Source organism: Toxotes jaculatrix, chromosome 6 (genome assembly GCF_017976425.1).
Source record: "Toxotes jaculatrix isolate fToxJac2 chromosome 6, fToxJac2.pri, whole genome shotgun sequence".
In the NCBI taxonomy this organism is placed as follows: domain Eukaryota; kingdom Metazoa; phylum Chordata; class Actinopteri; family Toxotidae; genus Toxotes; species Toxotes jaculatrix.
The window spans coordinates 19,683,270-19,699,998 of record NC_054399.1 but is presented as its reverse complement, the minus strand read 5'-3'; the positions used below and the strand labels follow the sequence as shown (position 1 = coordinate 19,699,998).

General features: G+C 41.1%; 1 protein-coding gene across 2 annotated transcripts in view; it reads left to right on the top strand.

Moving 5' to 3' along the window:
* Positions 1-1,435: 1,435 nt before the first annotated feature.
* LOC121183337 (glypican-1-like) overlaps positions 1,436-16,729 on the top strand; it is a 34,013-nt gene continuing 18,719 nt past the window's right edge. Inside the window, exon 1 of one of the 2 annotated variants that reach the window (XM_041040375.1) lies at positions 1,436-2,195. In XM_041040375.1, the coding sequence (XP_040896309.1) occupies positions 2,045-2,195 (151 nt within the window). In that variant the 5' untranslated portion in view covers positions 1,436-2,044. Of the gene's footprint in view, positions 2,196-9,799; positions 9,912-16,729 lie in introns of those variants that run through there. The other variant, XM_041040376.1, reaches the window with a different exon arrangement.

Genomic DNA, 16,729 nt, shown 5'->3' with positions numbered 1-16,729 from the left:
GGAAAATCTACCCCTGAACCCCAAATCCTGACCTCAGCATCAATGTGTGTACAATTGTGGTGAAAGATTCGACTGATGTTTCTGAAGGCCAGCGGAACACTGCGTGGTAGAAGAATAAACATTTAGCTTTGAAACTCCCTGTCTGAGAATCTGATGTTTGCAGAATCAGTAAAATCTGTTAAATGACTTCTCAAAACTGTTCATGTAATTATCCAATCAGCCAATCACATGGAGTCAGTGCAGTGAATAGAATCCTGCAAATACATGTCAGGAGCTTCAAGTTAATGTTCACATCAAACATCAGAATGTGGGGAAAAAAAAAAGTGATCTCAGTGACTTTGACTATGGAATGATTGTTGGTGCGGGATGATTTGTGTATTTCTGAAACTTCTGATCTCCTGTGATTTTCATCAGTCTCCAGAGTTTGCTCTGAAAGGCCAAGGTAACTCAAACAGCCACTCCTTACAACTGCGGTGAGCAGAAAAGCATCTCTAAATCCACAACACACCCAGCCTTGAGGTGGATAGGCTACAACAACAGAAAACCACATCCTGTTCCACTTGTGTGAGCTTCACAGACACATCTGCAGAAATGATGTGATGCAATCATGTAAATATGGACCAGAATCTCAAAGGAGAGTTTACTTGTGGAATCCATGCCACAAGGAACTGAGGCTGTGTTGAAAAAGTGAGAAGGACTCAGCATCAGTATGGTATTCTTAATAATAAGTCTAACGTGTATTATCTCATTTATTTGTTCATTTCACTCTTTCAATCTCAAATTGTTCTGTTTCATTCTCTGTTGTTTCTGTTATTTACCTGATCTTGTATAAATTCTGCAGAAGTGTTTTAATCTTGATTTTCCCATACAAAGCATGTTGTAACTTTAGATGATAATCAATTGAAGATGCATTTTAAATAGCAAAGAAAACAGAACAGACATGATTTATTGAGCTCATTGTCATTTTGAGGTCAACTCAACAAAGTACATGGTAAAACAACATTTCTCTCATGAAACCAAATCTTCAGGAGGGTTTTATTCATTTTCTGTTCAAAATGGTGTTTGTATTTGACAGCTCTGGCTGGAACTGTTGGCAAACGTTTGCATACAAAGAATGCCCAAAATATTCAGGAGTCATAAGCTGGAAGGAGATTTTCTCTTATTTGTGATTTATTACATTTTTTTCGTACTGAGGATGGAGTATGCATAATGAAACCAAGACACTCGCTCAATGTGTACACTGTCATTTTCAATTAATGAGAAAAAATACTATACATTTTTGATGGGGAATCCCAGGAACATCGCATTATTCCACGCCTTTCCTTGTTATTGGGACCTGCAGGTGTCGCTGTATAGTCCCTGACCCCTTGCAGCAGAAAACACACTCATTCACACACGCAAGAGAGAGAGAGAGAGGTGGTGGAGAGACTGAGAGAGTGAGCATCAACGCTTCCACCAACACACGTTTCATTGTCCCAAAGCCTGGAAAGGGAGGATTTACCGGACAGTTCTTCTCCTGTCTGAAACCTTATTTAAAATAACGGTTTTGCTCTTTTTCTGCCGTTATATACCAACTTATTCCCATAATCATGACTCGGTAGCCGGAGCGTGGATCTGCACCGTCTTTGACTCAGCGACACCTGCTCACGCACACACTCTCTTCTTTCCTTTCTCTTTTGTCTCTGGCATCTCTGCAGCTCACAGCAAGCAGCGGCGAGAAGGAGGAGGAGGAGGTGGAGCGGGGTGTACCTGACACCTACAGCCGCGCGTCGCAGCCCTCTTCTCCCGCAGAAACAGCCCGAAGTGGCCGCCACCGGTGCCTCCTTCTCCCGCCCGGTTGTCTGTGTGTTAGTTAACCGGAGCTCTGTGCAGTTTGAACCGGGAACAGTGCTTGTGCTGACACGCTGAAAACTCTTGAAAATCAATATTGCAACAAAACACTGACGGCAGGGACCCGTTGAGAACTCCTACTCGATCTCGGATCTCAAATCTCCAGGATCTTTCTGACTGACTGTAAAAAAAAAAAGGGACTACACCTCAGAAGATGCGTCTCCCGGTGCTTCTCTGTGTGTTGGCGTGTCTGTGTGCCACGCCGGGCCTGGTGGCCGGGGCGGAGAGAAGCTGCGCCGACCTGCGGCAGTTTTACACCGGGAAAGGGTTCACTTTGAGCGGCGTACCTCAGACCGAGATCTCCGGTGAGTTTTGGGAGAAATTGCATTTGGGGAAAAAACAATTAAATGCACTTCTTAGCACTTATGAAGTCAGTTTGTATGGTGGTATGGTTAATTTGAATAATAATGAGTATAAACGTGAATTAGCTGGCTTGTTGAAATATCACAGGATGTTATGATATAATGTGGTGGTTCTCAATACTGAGTTGTTGTTTTTTTTCTAACAGCAGCATATCGGGATTTACACTGTGTCGTAATATTTCTATTGCAATATTCCCTTAGCCTGTCATATCCTAAGATTATTAGGATAAAATGCTTGGTCAGTGCATTGTAAGTGGTTTGAATGAGGACACGGTTCATGTTGATAAACCTGCACCAAAAGCTTGTGTAGCCAGGTCTGAAGTTGCATTAACTTGTTTTATTGTTTCAAAATAAAAGACAGGTGTGCTTAGGTTCGGCCATATCTCAGTTTATGTGTGTTGTTGTGCAGTTGTCTAGCCTCTCTGCATTCTCCCGTTTTCCCATTTCCCTCGCCGAGCAATGCACCCGTCCTAACTGAAGTGTTTCCCAGTCAGTAGTCTGTCTTGCACTTCTCTATTATTGTCCTTTTCTGGGGCATTTTCATTGTCTGCCGAAAACAGAATTGCAGGTGGGTGTAAGCCACGTGTCTTCTGGAGCTATTATAGTCTATTCAGGGCACTTCTGATTATTTGCTGGTGTTTGCACTGCAGGTGTAAAGAGCTTTAAATATAAACTACAGTTGAAAATATAGATTTACATAGATTTGCTTTCTGCTCATGGCTGTTGTAGTTCACTATTGGGTTTCGGGGCATTTTTCATTGTCTGCACTGCTCTGGATTGCAGGTGTGGGTTTGTGTGTGTGTGTGTGTGTGTGTGTGTGTGTGTGTGTGTACGTGTTACTCAATAGATGCTGAAGTGGCTTGTTTTGTCATTTGCATAAACTAATAATTTAGGCTAGCCTGGGGCAATATCCAATAACAGCTATTTCTCAGCAAGCCCCAGCATAAGCTGCTGTAAAAAAGTGGAATTGAACAAGAGAAGAGAGCAGGGATCTGGGAAGGTTTACATTTATTCTATTCTATTCTTTTGTTTCATCCGGGGACCATCTCTTATCAGTCAATCAGCCATCCAACCAGTAAGGCAATCATGCATTTAATCAATCATTCAATTACCCATCCAATCAAACAGTCAATCAGCCCGTGATCCCGTCAGTTAAGCAGTCAGACAGCACACATCAAAGTCTCCGTATCTCGTCTCTCTGGTCAGCACTCTTCACAAATTCTGATTAAACTGTCTTGGCCTTGAGGAAAGTGCAGATGGGAATTATAAAACTGAGTTGTTTTCCCCTTTAAGGCAATCATCCGTCCCTCTCTGTCTCCTCCTGCATTTCACCTAAAGATGGACAGTAAGCAGCAGCCTCACAAAGGAAGAGATGAATGGGGCAAGATTGAGGTGTGCACATGCATTTGGATTGTGCACGATGTGAAGGTCATTTCATGTTGTGTCAGTTAGAAATAGTCTTGTATAGGTTGGGCGAGTTATTAATATTGGATGTGTGCTTGTGTATGTGTGGTTGTTGTTTGTTGGTGTGAGACCAACAAACAGACAAGAGTGAGGCAAAGAAAGGAGGAGACAGAAACAGATGGGAGAAAAAAAAAGAAAGCGAAAAGAAAAAACAGAAACAGGCAGTGAGGTAGGTTGACAGAGACAGAGAAAGTGAGTCACTCAAGGTCTCTGTCACTGCTTCATGGACGACCGTGAAAGAGAACCGACACAGCACTCCCCCTCCCTTTCCATTAAAAACTCATCTTTTATTGACAGATGAAAAACACAATGCTTCAGTCACTTGGACCTTGATCTGCTCTAGTTATTTGAGCAAGAGTTCTGTCTTCTCAGAACTCATTAAAACTGACAGATAAGAAAGAGAGATGGCAACAGGCAGCAGAATGCCCCAGAACTGGGGCTCTTCAGTCTTCCTCATCTCAGGGACCCGAGGTTGGTGAATTTAGCTTTTCCACTCAGGGAGAGACAGACACCTCTTCATTCCTGTTTTCGAATCACTCAGGAGGGTGTTAGTGTCGACCATGATGAGATTTCTGATATAAACAAAATTTTGGTGCAGATGAGTGAGATAGTCGTATTTGCATTTGGAGAAACCTCATGGATGCTGAAATACAAGTTCATTCATTCATTTAGATTTCTTTCCTGCACCTTTACTGCCATTAGGAGAAATGTTAATTGTTTGGGTGATGCAGCCATACTGCCACCATGTTTTTGCAAGCATGCATTAATACACAGACTCAAGACTGTTCAGTGTCACCACAACTTCAAACTGAAATGTTGATGCCATTGTTGCTGGTCAGAACAGGGGCATCAGACTTAACACAGGTACACAGACTTAAAGCTAAAAGACACAGTGATACTGGAATCTGTCATTTTTGCAGATATAACTTAAACTAATTAAAAGTAAAAACACATTTCCCTCAGTTTAGTGCAGGGAAACTAGTGTGAAACCTGTGAAACATCCTCTTTAGAAAAAGTACATTCAAAAGTACATTTAGGGTTACACGATTTCTAAATCTATCTACTATCACTCAGTGAGTAAACACATGCACAGATGTTTCATCCCTGTGGAATTCCTGTGCATGCAGACTCACATTTAGAAGGATAAACACTTTCCTAATGATTTGGGACAAGATCCAGCTGTTCCCAGTCACGAGCAGTTCATTACTACTGTTATCTGCAAGTCACAACAGTGGCAGAGGAGGTTATTTCAGTTTACTCTCCTCACTGGGCGACAAATCCCTCAATATACAGGATAGTACCTCTGGTTAGGGATGGATATTTGTCTGATCCTAATGCCAAATTCAATACCTGCATTTCAGAGCCAAAACAATGCTTCCTTCAGGACTTTGTTTGAGAAATATAAACAACAACAACAACAAAATGAAAAGCAAGCATTCATTCACAACTATACTAGTAAGTAGTCACTTTGTGACTATGCAATTAGCTGTTGCATGGGGGAAAGCAGCAGTCAAAATCGCATTGTGCCATTTTTTTTAAACCAGCATACCTGTAGATGCGTATATGTTCTGTTTTTTTACTTTGACTGGACACAGCTATAAAGCAAAATAGAAATGCATAGACAAATGAGTTTGTCTATGCCACATATTGGCAGCAGAAATACATTTTTGATAAAATAAGGTGCTTAAGATTACATATGTTTCATGAATCTGCAAGGTGAAGAAAACATTTTGATCAGATCTACAGTAAAAGATAATGTGGATATGAAATGCATGTTATTGCCAGGACTAAACAGGGTGTGAGACCTGTATGTGTAAGTGGATATGATTAATATCACAATCCCAAAACAATGTGTAATTTAACAAGCAGATGCTCTAAATTCCAACCAGGCTTTTTTTCCTTTTTTTTTTAAGTCTCTATTCTTCTCACTCCCTTCTCACACCTATTGTCCTATAGGTTTAACACAATGTGAATGGAAGTCATCTTTCCTGCTGTCTGCCTGCCTGTCTCTGTGCCTCCAAGCGTTTTTAACACACACGTTGTACCCTTTACCTGGTCAATAGTTAAAGACTAGCTCGTCCGATACCGAGTGTGTGTGTGTGCGTGTCTGAGTCTTTCCGTGTGTGTGTTTAAAAGTCAGTGAAAGCCAACACCTTCTCCAGGGAAGACACTTAGTTTCATTTACATGTGCATTGTCTGTGCAGAGCAGCACACACCCATGTGATCATATAACATGAAGAAACAGAGGGAGACTATGTATCCTGCACACTTCTTATGCTGTAGTGGAGGGTGTTGAGTTTTGACGCCCGTGTGTGTGTTTTCCTGTTATGTAGCCTACATATTGAGTATTTGTCACGTAGTTGCTTGTTTGAAGGAACGACGAGGAGATGCGATGAGGATGTGTGTTTGAATGACAGACATATCCTGATACACAGTGTTTAAGGTCAGATTAGGTGTAGAAGAGGATACATTACAGCTCTGGTTACCAGTCAATAACTCCTAAACAAGACTGAGTCAACTAGGGAGCCTCTATTCATTTACATTTACACAATTTAATACCCTCTCTTTAAGTACATAGTGCCTGGGGCTGGAATATGATTTTTTTTTCTATGCATTTTTAAGTTTACATTCCCTATAAAATGCTGCAATACCTCACGGCTAAAGAAAAATATGTGTATCTTAAGGTGAGTATGAATATTTTGCAGATTTACTGATGCTGGTGCACATCTGCCCACAGTGCCTGTGAAATCACTGTTGTGTGTGAGCGTTTACGTATGTGTGTGAGAGAGGAAATTGATACTGTCTGTCATCTGTCACACATCACATGCTCACTCAGGCGTTCACAGCACATGCCACCAAGTGGAACGCTGAATACCCAGTCCACACACACACACACACACACACACACACACACACACACACACACACACACACACACACACACACACACACACACACACACATACTGTGTATACTCACAAACTGCCTCCCCATACTCTGTAACTTTTCTGCTCCTCCCTCTTTCTTGTTGGCTGTCTTATTCCTTCTATCTCTGCATTGTTTTTCTCGACAGGCTTAGATCTATGAGTGCAAGGTTGTCTGTGTCTGAGTCTGTGTGTTTTTGGAGGGTGGGGGGTGTGGGGTGTGGGGGGTTGGCTGAGTAGATCTGTTAAAAGCAAAGCTGTGAATCTTTCATGATGTCTGATGCAGTGACATCAGAGAGAGAGAGACAGAGATAGAGGTGAGGAGGAGCAGGAGGAGATGGGAGAGGATGTGAGGAGAGGAGACCAGAAGGAAGACAAGAGGAAGGGAGAAGGATGTGTTCTGGTTGCCTTTCCTCTCATCTCCTCTTCATCCTCCCTTCATAGATGAGGGATGAGTGGTGCTACAACTGGTTTCATATTGATGCTGGCTCCATATTTGATCATTTTCTGATGCCCTTTTTTATTAAATGCTTGGAAATATGCAGTGGTGCAGGAGAGCAAAAAACTTAAGGAAATATTTTAAGTGTTGGAGGACTGATCTTTGCTCAGCTCCTCTCCTGAATAATTATTTTCCAATCTAGCAACCATAACTAGGTATGGCAGGTCTGTCAAGCTTTGGATTTCTCAAAATGCTGAAGTGATGTGTATGGGAATGCAGTAAGAGCAATAAACCGTACATAAAAAGTAGGAGTGATATTCAGCATAAAGGGTTTTGAAGCTGGTACCTTTCCTAAATGAAAATCACAATGACAACTGCGCTTATCAGCTGTATCATAAGCTGCAAAACGTTTCCATGAGTTACTAGCAACACTGTTTACTTGTGTGTTGGAAATCTGAAATCTGAAGATTGTAGATGCAAATCCTTGTCCTTAAGTGTTTTATTATCAATGGCCAAATATTTGCGAAGGGGTTAGAACACCGGACAGAGTCTGCAATGTCTGACCAAGAAGCCTTCTTCTGAATACACTCTTATACTGTATATTACTGTGAGAAAGAAAAATGGGAGTGCAGGATAAGAGTGTGTACAGACTAGTTCCCAGGCTACATTTCAGGGACACAGAGAAAAAGAAAAAAGAAGAAGGAAAAAAAATTAAATCATTTGTTCCAGTCCTGCAAGGCACATCAGGTTACCTAAGAACATTTTAGTGTTGGTAAAACTTTGTTACACTTGCAAGGCCAAAGAGCGTGTCAGTAACTGAGTAGGGGACATTACTTAATGGGGTTACAGGTTACATCACAAGTTAGCATATCTACAGTAAGGCTGTTTAATGGATATTGCTAAGGCTCTGTGTTTGACGTGTTTAGAGTTTCAGTTTGGGAATCGGTGACAGCTGACAGATGAGCAGACTGATGGCTTTGGATGGAAACATGTCAACTTGTTATGTTTATAATTTTCCAGAAAATTATAAGCAGGCGCACAGAGTCTCTATTCATGATCCTGCGTGGCTGATCAATGATACTGATTAAATCCTGGATTGACACAGCTTGTCAGGAGTCAATGTGTTTACACTGCAGTAATCTCTAACATGAGTTTTTGCATTAATGTAGCGCATCTGGCAAATATATAGTATCTGGTATATTTTGAGGAAAGAGCAGGATTTCATACATGCATGCAAATGATTCAAATATGATAAACAATGAGTGAATCTGTGCTTTTGAAATCCTAAACAGCATGACAGCATTTGTTTTTGTTTTTTTCTTTTTATGCAAACGCTGTGCTTTTAATTTTAACCCCTGCTGTCACTTGACGGTTATTTCTCTCTTCCTGCAGAGCTAACTTTGCATATGGCCTTGTTTAGCAATATCACTGCCACTAAATTCTGTTACTGACTGGAATACGTATCGTGTTTTCAGACAGAGTTGTCTATCAAAGGTTGCGTGTGGTTAAAAGAAGAACAGATGCAATGTGAAGATGTGTGTTGCACACAGATTCACCTGTTCAATGTCGTGGGTTCCTGATGAGCTGCTTTATTTGTAAATTGTGGAAATATCCATAGATACATAAACTGTTATGACACTGGGGAAACATTTTCTACACCAGTGCTGTACTCACATCCTGGATTGTTTGTAAAAGGGAAACTCATCTATTGTAGAATGCAAAATCAGCATTTGCCAGGTAGAAATGCTTTTGTTTACTTCTGTCTGAAATCAAGGACCAAAAATTACGAAGAATTTTGAGTGGTGTGTGCCACTGTCATTGTAAACTGCACATGTGCTGTGGAAGCACAGAAAGCTTAATGACAGTAACAAAGGACAGTTGTGCAATAAGCATAATTTTCATTGACAAAATGTCAGTAAACTCGCAAAAGTTGGAATCTTCTTAATGGTATTGAGGCTTGTTGATATATGCAATGCAGCCATTTACATTCTAAGTATGAACCCATAGCAGAATGACTGAGTAAAGGCACAAGAAGATTAAGTCCCTCCACTGCCAACATATAATCAAGTAAAACTGATGAATGCGAGGGTCAGAGTCATACAAACCTCCTGCATCCCGATGATCATCACGTAGTATAGGAGTGGTAGGTGGAGGAAAAAAAAAAGAGAGAGAGCTGAGGAGCAGAAGCACAAACCGCTCGATGCCTTAACATCAATCTTTGCATTTAAAATCAATGTGGTACAAACCAGTAGTGCTTCCCGATAACCTCTGTCTTCCTTTTCCTTTCCATTCCTCCCACTACCCCCCCGCCGGCTCTAGTTCACACCTCTTCTTCTTGTTCTCTCCACTCCCTTTAATGTTTGTTTCCTCCGTCTCTTATCAGATGCTATTTTTATTTTCTCCTCCTCCTCCCAGCCCTTCTCTCATCTTCCCTCCCTTTCTGGAAGTCGAGCGTCCATCTGTTTTCCAGATGAGAAGATGAGCCGTTTGTCTGATGTGGTGGACTCGGTAGTTGCTTGGCTGCTTTGAGTCAGCGCTCTTCATACATACAGTATGATTCACGGGGCCCTATACGCTGTGTTTGTCTGTGTGTGTGACTGAAGGGATGCAGATTTATTGGTATTTCTGTCACTTTGGTAACAGGCATTTGCATAAAGCAAAATGAGCTGGTGCACAGCTGGTTGCACTCGTGGTTTCTGAGCAGATTCTTACCGCTCTTACACCGAGAGACTGAATATTGTCAAGTTGCATGTTCAGACATGTAGACCATTGATGAGTTGATTTGTCTGCAACAATTTTGATGACTGGTTAATCATTCAAGTCCTTTTTAAGGTAAAAATTTGCTTTTTGCTGGTTTTCTTTATCTTCTATGATAGTCAGCAGATAAGGGCTGCTACTAACAGTTATTTTCATTATCAAGTAATCTGTCGATTATTTTCTCAGCCAGTCGTTTCGTCTGTGAAACTTCAGAAAAAATTAATTAAAATGAATGTATTATAATGTAAGACCTACAGAAGAAGAAGAAAATTCTCACAATTTTCTTTCAATTGATTAATTACAATCGCTGCAGCTCTTAAACTGTCGGACAATACAGGTACTTTTGCTCAAGCAATTGGAATATGCTAAACTGAGCAACATTTTGTAGACCACTGATTGATAAAACACTTGGCAGAGTAATTGATAATTAAAATAGCTGAATATAGCCCTCCATGCCTTTATTACTGATACGTTCACATTCACTGTAGAGTTAAAACAATTCATTATTATCACTTGATAAGGGGGGAATAATATACTGAATTTGCTGAAGTAATATAATACAATGGTATGTATAGATGTAATTTACTGTCCATCCACAAGCCTTCACAGTGCACTTTAAAAACTTATGACAGTAAATAGACATGACAGAAATGGATGAGACGCATCAATGCATTCACCCTGTGTTTCAGCTCACAGCTCTGCATATTAACTGTCATGCATTGTGGTTTGTAATTTCAGGGAAGGACATGTACAGGTTCAATGGGTTATCTACAGACAGGCATACTGGAGAATGTAAAGTGAGGCTTTACAGTGCTCTTCTTTCCATTTCACTAGCCATTGCAGTCTGACACACCAGTACAGAGCTGCTTCCTCTGACTTGGCTTCTGTTAATTAATTATTACAAAGATTAATTTCAATTCAAGTCTGCTCTTCAAAAAATGATAGAGCAAAATAAACAAAAGTGTGTAGGAAACCAAGAAAATCTGTCTGTAACAAGCAGTTTTCTTCTGTGGCAGTCTTACAAACACTGATCATCATTAGCCATCACAGTTGTCTTGAGTGGGGACATTCAAATTTGCGAGCCAACCGAACCTTTTCAGGATGTTAGCAGTGTGTGAAAACATAAATATAACCAAAAGCCACATTGTTCTCGCCAAAGATTTTTATTCTGCTGGTGGCATCCAGTTTTCAGTCAAAAATGGTTAACTGTCAAATTAGACTTAGCATGTTGAAAGAATGTCTGGAGATCTGTTCAATGTACTGTGCAGTCACCAGGGGAGACATTACACTATTACTGCTAATCGCATAATTTCTAAGCATTAGGGGTATTTTCCACAGACCCCAGCAGGGTTTTTATAGCTTGAATGTTCTCTTTAGAAGAAAACATAAAGTCATTCAGTCATTTTGTACAATAGAGGGTGTTACTGTTGGTCAGTTCAAGCCGCACAGTGTCCTAACCGAGAGGTCACAACTACACGCACATGCACACCCTGAGCACTGATAGGATCACAGAGGAGAGTATTATCAGAAGCAGATCTAATTGAGACCGACTGGGTGTCTGTGGCAGGTGTATCTGTCACGGCTCCACAAGGTAAAACAAACCAGCATGGCACTGGTTTCCAGTAGCAACTGAGGGCTGTGGTCGTCTTTGATACATTACATGTTAGTGGAGTGAAAAGTGATTGATTTTACCTCTGAGGAGTGGATATAAAAGGTCAGATCAATATGGGATCATGCTGCTGCTTTCACCTGAATTCAAGTGGCTCATGGAAAGAGCAAGTTGGTTGTTTGTTAAAATGTAACACACACGCTCAGGCACACTCGCAACTGCTCATCAGCCCCCTGGGATGTCATGAGAGGTGTGGTTAGTTAATGGAGAACTGATACCAGACTGAAGGATCCATCAGGGTGTGTGTTTCTGTGTGTTTCTGTGCAAGTGAGGATCAGACAGAGGCCTATAATTAAAGACGTTGCTGTGAAACACCAAACTCCATGCACACCTGCTGTGTTTCTCTGAGCCATGCTTTGCTCCGTACAGCCAGTCTCCCTCATACTTTTTATCATTTTAACCTCCTGAGTGTCAGCTCAGAGTCTTTCTCATGTTATTTTTATTGTTATTTTTATGGCATTTCTGCTTTATTAGATAGTTTGCCGTCGGGAGTGACAGAGAAGTTTATTTGATAGAGGTGGCGAACTGCATAAAAACGGCTCCTTGGCTCATAACATTTTGAAGACACAGTGTATGTCATATCTTGACGATACACCAGGGTCCTCATATGAGTTTTTAAAATGTACCACACTTTGTGCAGCAGCTCCAGTGCAGTGCCTACAGAGCTTTGCCCAAAGGCACCGTGGGAGACATAATAATGAATTTCTGTGAATGAACTTTCAAGCAGAAGAAGGAGTTCTCTTGATGAAATTCAAATAGCTGCTCTGCATTTTCCTCACTTTTCATGTGAGCCTTGTCAAACATTGTCTTTGTAAAAGATTTTCCAGTCGTTGTACAGAAGATGAGCAAATTGCACAAATGATGGGCTGAACATTTTGATTCTTCCCTGGCTTTGACTCCAGACTAAGTACACCCCCCCAATCAAACAGGCTTCACTACCATAACAATATTATAATTCACGGCTGACTGGTTTTTGTGTTGCTCGCTTTGCTCCATATGGGATGAGATGTGGGCAGCTGCCTCCACACTAGACAAGAATATGTTCCTTAATAATACCCTCTTTAACAGCTGCATGAGAGCTATAGTGTACCGATGATTTTCTGAGGAAAGGAGTGCTTTCTTGAACAGGAGCAAGTTTCACATATGAAACTGATTCAGATATGAGTGCTGAAGGCTGCTTTAGTCAAACTTCCAGCTTCCTTGATGCTTCAGTCCAAGACCATGTGGCTGCTCTCCCAGCAGCTCTAATCCGGCGGTTGCTGCCACATTTATTCAGTTTCTCCACTGTTCTGATGTGGAAGACTTGATCTGGAAATGCCCGAACTCAGACTTTGACCTAATGTTCCTGTGACCACAGAGATTTGATGCCCCCTGCTGAGAGAGAGCTGTGATGGAGAATCTGCCCTCCCCCTCCCTCACTCCCTTCCTCCCTCCCCCACACTCACGCACACATTCATATATTCCCACCTCTCGTTCACCACCTTCCCATCACCCCCACCAACACTGTGCTTTTGGATTAGGGGCTGATGTCTAATCTCTTGGTAATCCTGGCCTGTTAATCTATGTGTTAGCAGTTCTTAGCACACAGCATGACAGCGAATGCACTGACCTTCCCACAGAGGGAATAAAACAGCACGCTCACTCATATTTGTTTCTGTCTTTTTGACTCCTGCTCTCTTTCAGCATGTTAACACTTAAACACTACAGAAACTCTCAGAAATTGTTTCTCGGGATACTTAAGTCTCCAACACAAGGCAACACAAGCTCTTGTTTACGGTGAACTGTAAGGGCTAATCCTAGCAGTCAAAGATAGCTGACGTGACCCCTGACTTCATCAGAATTATCCACATACTTGCACAAATGTGACCACTGAGACGCTGACTCTTCCCAGCGTGGCAAACACCAGTTGGCACATGCTGTGATTCTTTTACAGACTGGGTGAAGGGGAGTAAAAGTAGTAGTTAGTTTAAGAGCCTTTAACTACTCCCAGAAATTACATAGAATTATGGTATTATATGGTGAAGTTGGTGCCATGTGAACACACATATACACACACTCATCGGGCAGCAGACAGGGCTGGACTGTGGGGTGGTGAAGTATTTTTAGTTCAGTAATGGTATAAAATAAGGAAAGGTTCACCCAAAACACTGTGTGCCTACACCTCCCTCTCTCTTTTTTTTTTCTTCTCTCTGCTTCTGTTCTCACTGTTTTTATCTCACAGTGTCCCATTTTTATTTTTTGCTCAGGTCGTAAGAGCTTCAAAGCATCAGCATTTACATTTGCCGTTCTTCAGTGTTGCTTGTTTGTTTTTGCTCAATAGACACGCCTACAGTATACTGGAGAGACTAAATAGAGCATTTTTCCGTTGCCCAAGTGGGCATGGTAATGAAAAGAAGAAGCAAAACAGAGGAATAATGAACATACGTGGTGGCACGATACGGAAATACAAAGTGTTAGCAGATACAAAATAGCATGATCTTTAGCCATTAAAGTAGCAGTGTTGGTCCACTGCTTTGGTCCTGACAGAACAGTTATCATCTCATGGATTGCCATAAAATTTGGTGCAAACATTCGTGTCCCTCCTTTAGGATGAATTGTGATGACTTTTCCTCTGGTGCTCTCATCAGGTCAAAAATTTACTTGTCCAGTATTTTGTTTATGACTAAATACAAAACTAACAACATTCCCATCAGCCTCAGCTGAGCTTTGTGTTCAGTGCTAATTAGAATATTGTTTGCACGCTAACATGCTAAACTAAGATGGTGAATGTCATAAACAATAGCTGTTAAACATGCTAAGCATGTTAGCATTTTCATTGGGTTCATTGTGACTAGACTGAAACCTTTCATGGTTATGCTCAGGCACTCAGAGCTCTAAGTTGAGGTCAGGGAAAGATCATGGTCTTGTTTAGTGTAGAAAAAGTTCACAGTGACTTTAGACACAATGTGACACAATTAATCTTAAGCACTGCTGTTGCCTAAACCTAACCACAGACAGGAAACCCTGTCTGGTTTGGCAGTCACGTGTTTTGTACGTCTCCATCCACCCCAGACATCTCCTGACCACTCTGATGCTCTCTTCATAATTAGGACTCTTTATTGATTACATTTGCTACCACATCTTAATTGAAAATTTTAATTGATTTATAATATATAAATGTAATCACTAGACAAGGCGCTAACATGGCTGTAGACTCTCAGTCTCGTTGAATTAAGAGTGCAGCTAACGGATTTTGCACCAGATGGAGGATTGTGCACCATTCCTTAAAATGGTTTAAACAAACATGCAAATATTGATATAAGCTACAAGACAAGCAGCCTCATTGATTTGCATGTTGACCACAGCTTTGAATAGCTCAGCTTGCTGTGGGAAAATTGTGATGAATTGTCACAAAGCTGCAGTGTAAGTCGTTTTTTGTGGTGACGGAGAATCATGGCCAATGAAGTGTCAAACAGTTATTCAAACGTTTGTGAGAAACTGTGAATATGCCAGAAAAAAGGAAAAGACTTCCCCTTTTTCTTTTTGCTTCTGTCTCCACCGACGATCTCTCTCCTCCCTCCCACCGCTCCCTCTTTTTTCATTTCCATTTTATTGCCTTCTCATCCCTCCATCTCTCTCTCCTCTTTCATCATTACAGCTCTGTGGCTCTCTCCTTCTCTCCCTCCCTCACTTTTCAGTGGATAGTAAAAAGGTAAAAGTGTACTTTGGTAGGAAGGCCATGTGGAACGTTAAATCATACACAGGTGCCTTTAAATGGTGAAGAGAGTGTGAGATGGAAACACACACACGCACTCACACACATACATGCACACACACATGCCATCGGCCCCTCATTTAGGCAGCAGTAATTTGCCGCAGTAAGTGACAGGGTTATTGTAAGACGCTCATTAAGAAAAGGAAGCAGCGAATAAACGTCTGACTGAAGGGAATAAATTCAAACCACTGCACCACTTTTACTGCTCAGCAATAAGCCGCTTTGATGTGGTGTGTGATGGCAGAGCTGGAGCAGACTCAGAGCATGTGTGTGTGTCTTATTATACTGGTTTTACATTGTATTTGTAATGTGATCACAGCATAATGTGATTTTTGCTCTGTATTTGCAGTGTGTGTGCACTGTACTGAGCGCATGTGTCTGTCCTTACAGCTTCAAGGGTCAGGGGGTCAGATCAATTACAATGAGAGAGGCTGTTACCGCGGTAACACAGTGCAAGGTCACTTCCTATGACAAACTTTCATCTCAGCAGGAGAGGAGGAGGAAAAGGGAAAAAGATGGATGGATGGATGAAACGAATGAGGCAGTGACAGATGATAATCCAGCGCACAGCTGTATGCTCATTTATCTGCCAGGGTGCTAAACTGGATCAGGAAAATATCAGAAAGATTCATTCAGTCGAAATTCCAGTGCGCACAAGGGATGTCTAGGTCATCTTCATTTATCAGTAGTCATCCATGATTATAACTCTGTGCTCTGTGGCTTCCTCAGGCTCACTCATTACATTATCATTAGGTGTGTGCTTTTAAAGGTTCTGTTGGCTCTCCATAGCCTTTGGTCAGTTGCAAATCACATGACATATATTTACATTTTTAAATCCATAATGGGATATGCTTATCAAATACAGTGCTCAGTTCATATTACTTAAATTCATATCTAAAGATACAATACTATTGCCCTAACAAGAAATCCATGGTAACTATCAGTGTTGAACTACTGTATAACTACTGATAAATGTTGCGTTGATCTGGAGGGACAGGTGAGGCATTGTGATTAGATGAAATGGACGGATGGAAGAAGAGGTGACAGACACTGATTTGAGGAGAAGAAATAGAAATGAAGGCTTTAGGGAGGATAGTATTGGTCTGTCAGATGATCCACTTTTTTTTTTAAATTTATCAGTGTTGAAAATCAGTTTTCAGATAAACAAACTAAGGTTGGCTGAACTGGAGCTTTGTTTATGATTTGTCTGAACATTTGAGTTGTATTTCTTGCCCGGACTGACTTATTTTTAGCAATGTCTCCACTGCAACTTGATGAGCAAATAGTATTTCTGATAAAAAAATGACAGCAAAACCATGAAAGTCTGATGCTGTAATAAACTGGAATTATCATTTAAAATGACAGCAAGTGATTATAAAGTACTTTAACAGCTACAGATAACAAGCTGCTTTCACTGTAATTATTTCCTTCTTTTAAGTGAACAACAGTGATCCTGCACCATATAGGAGA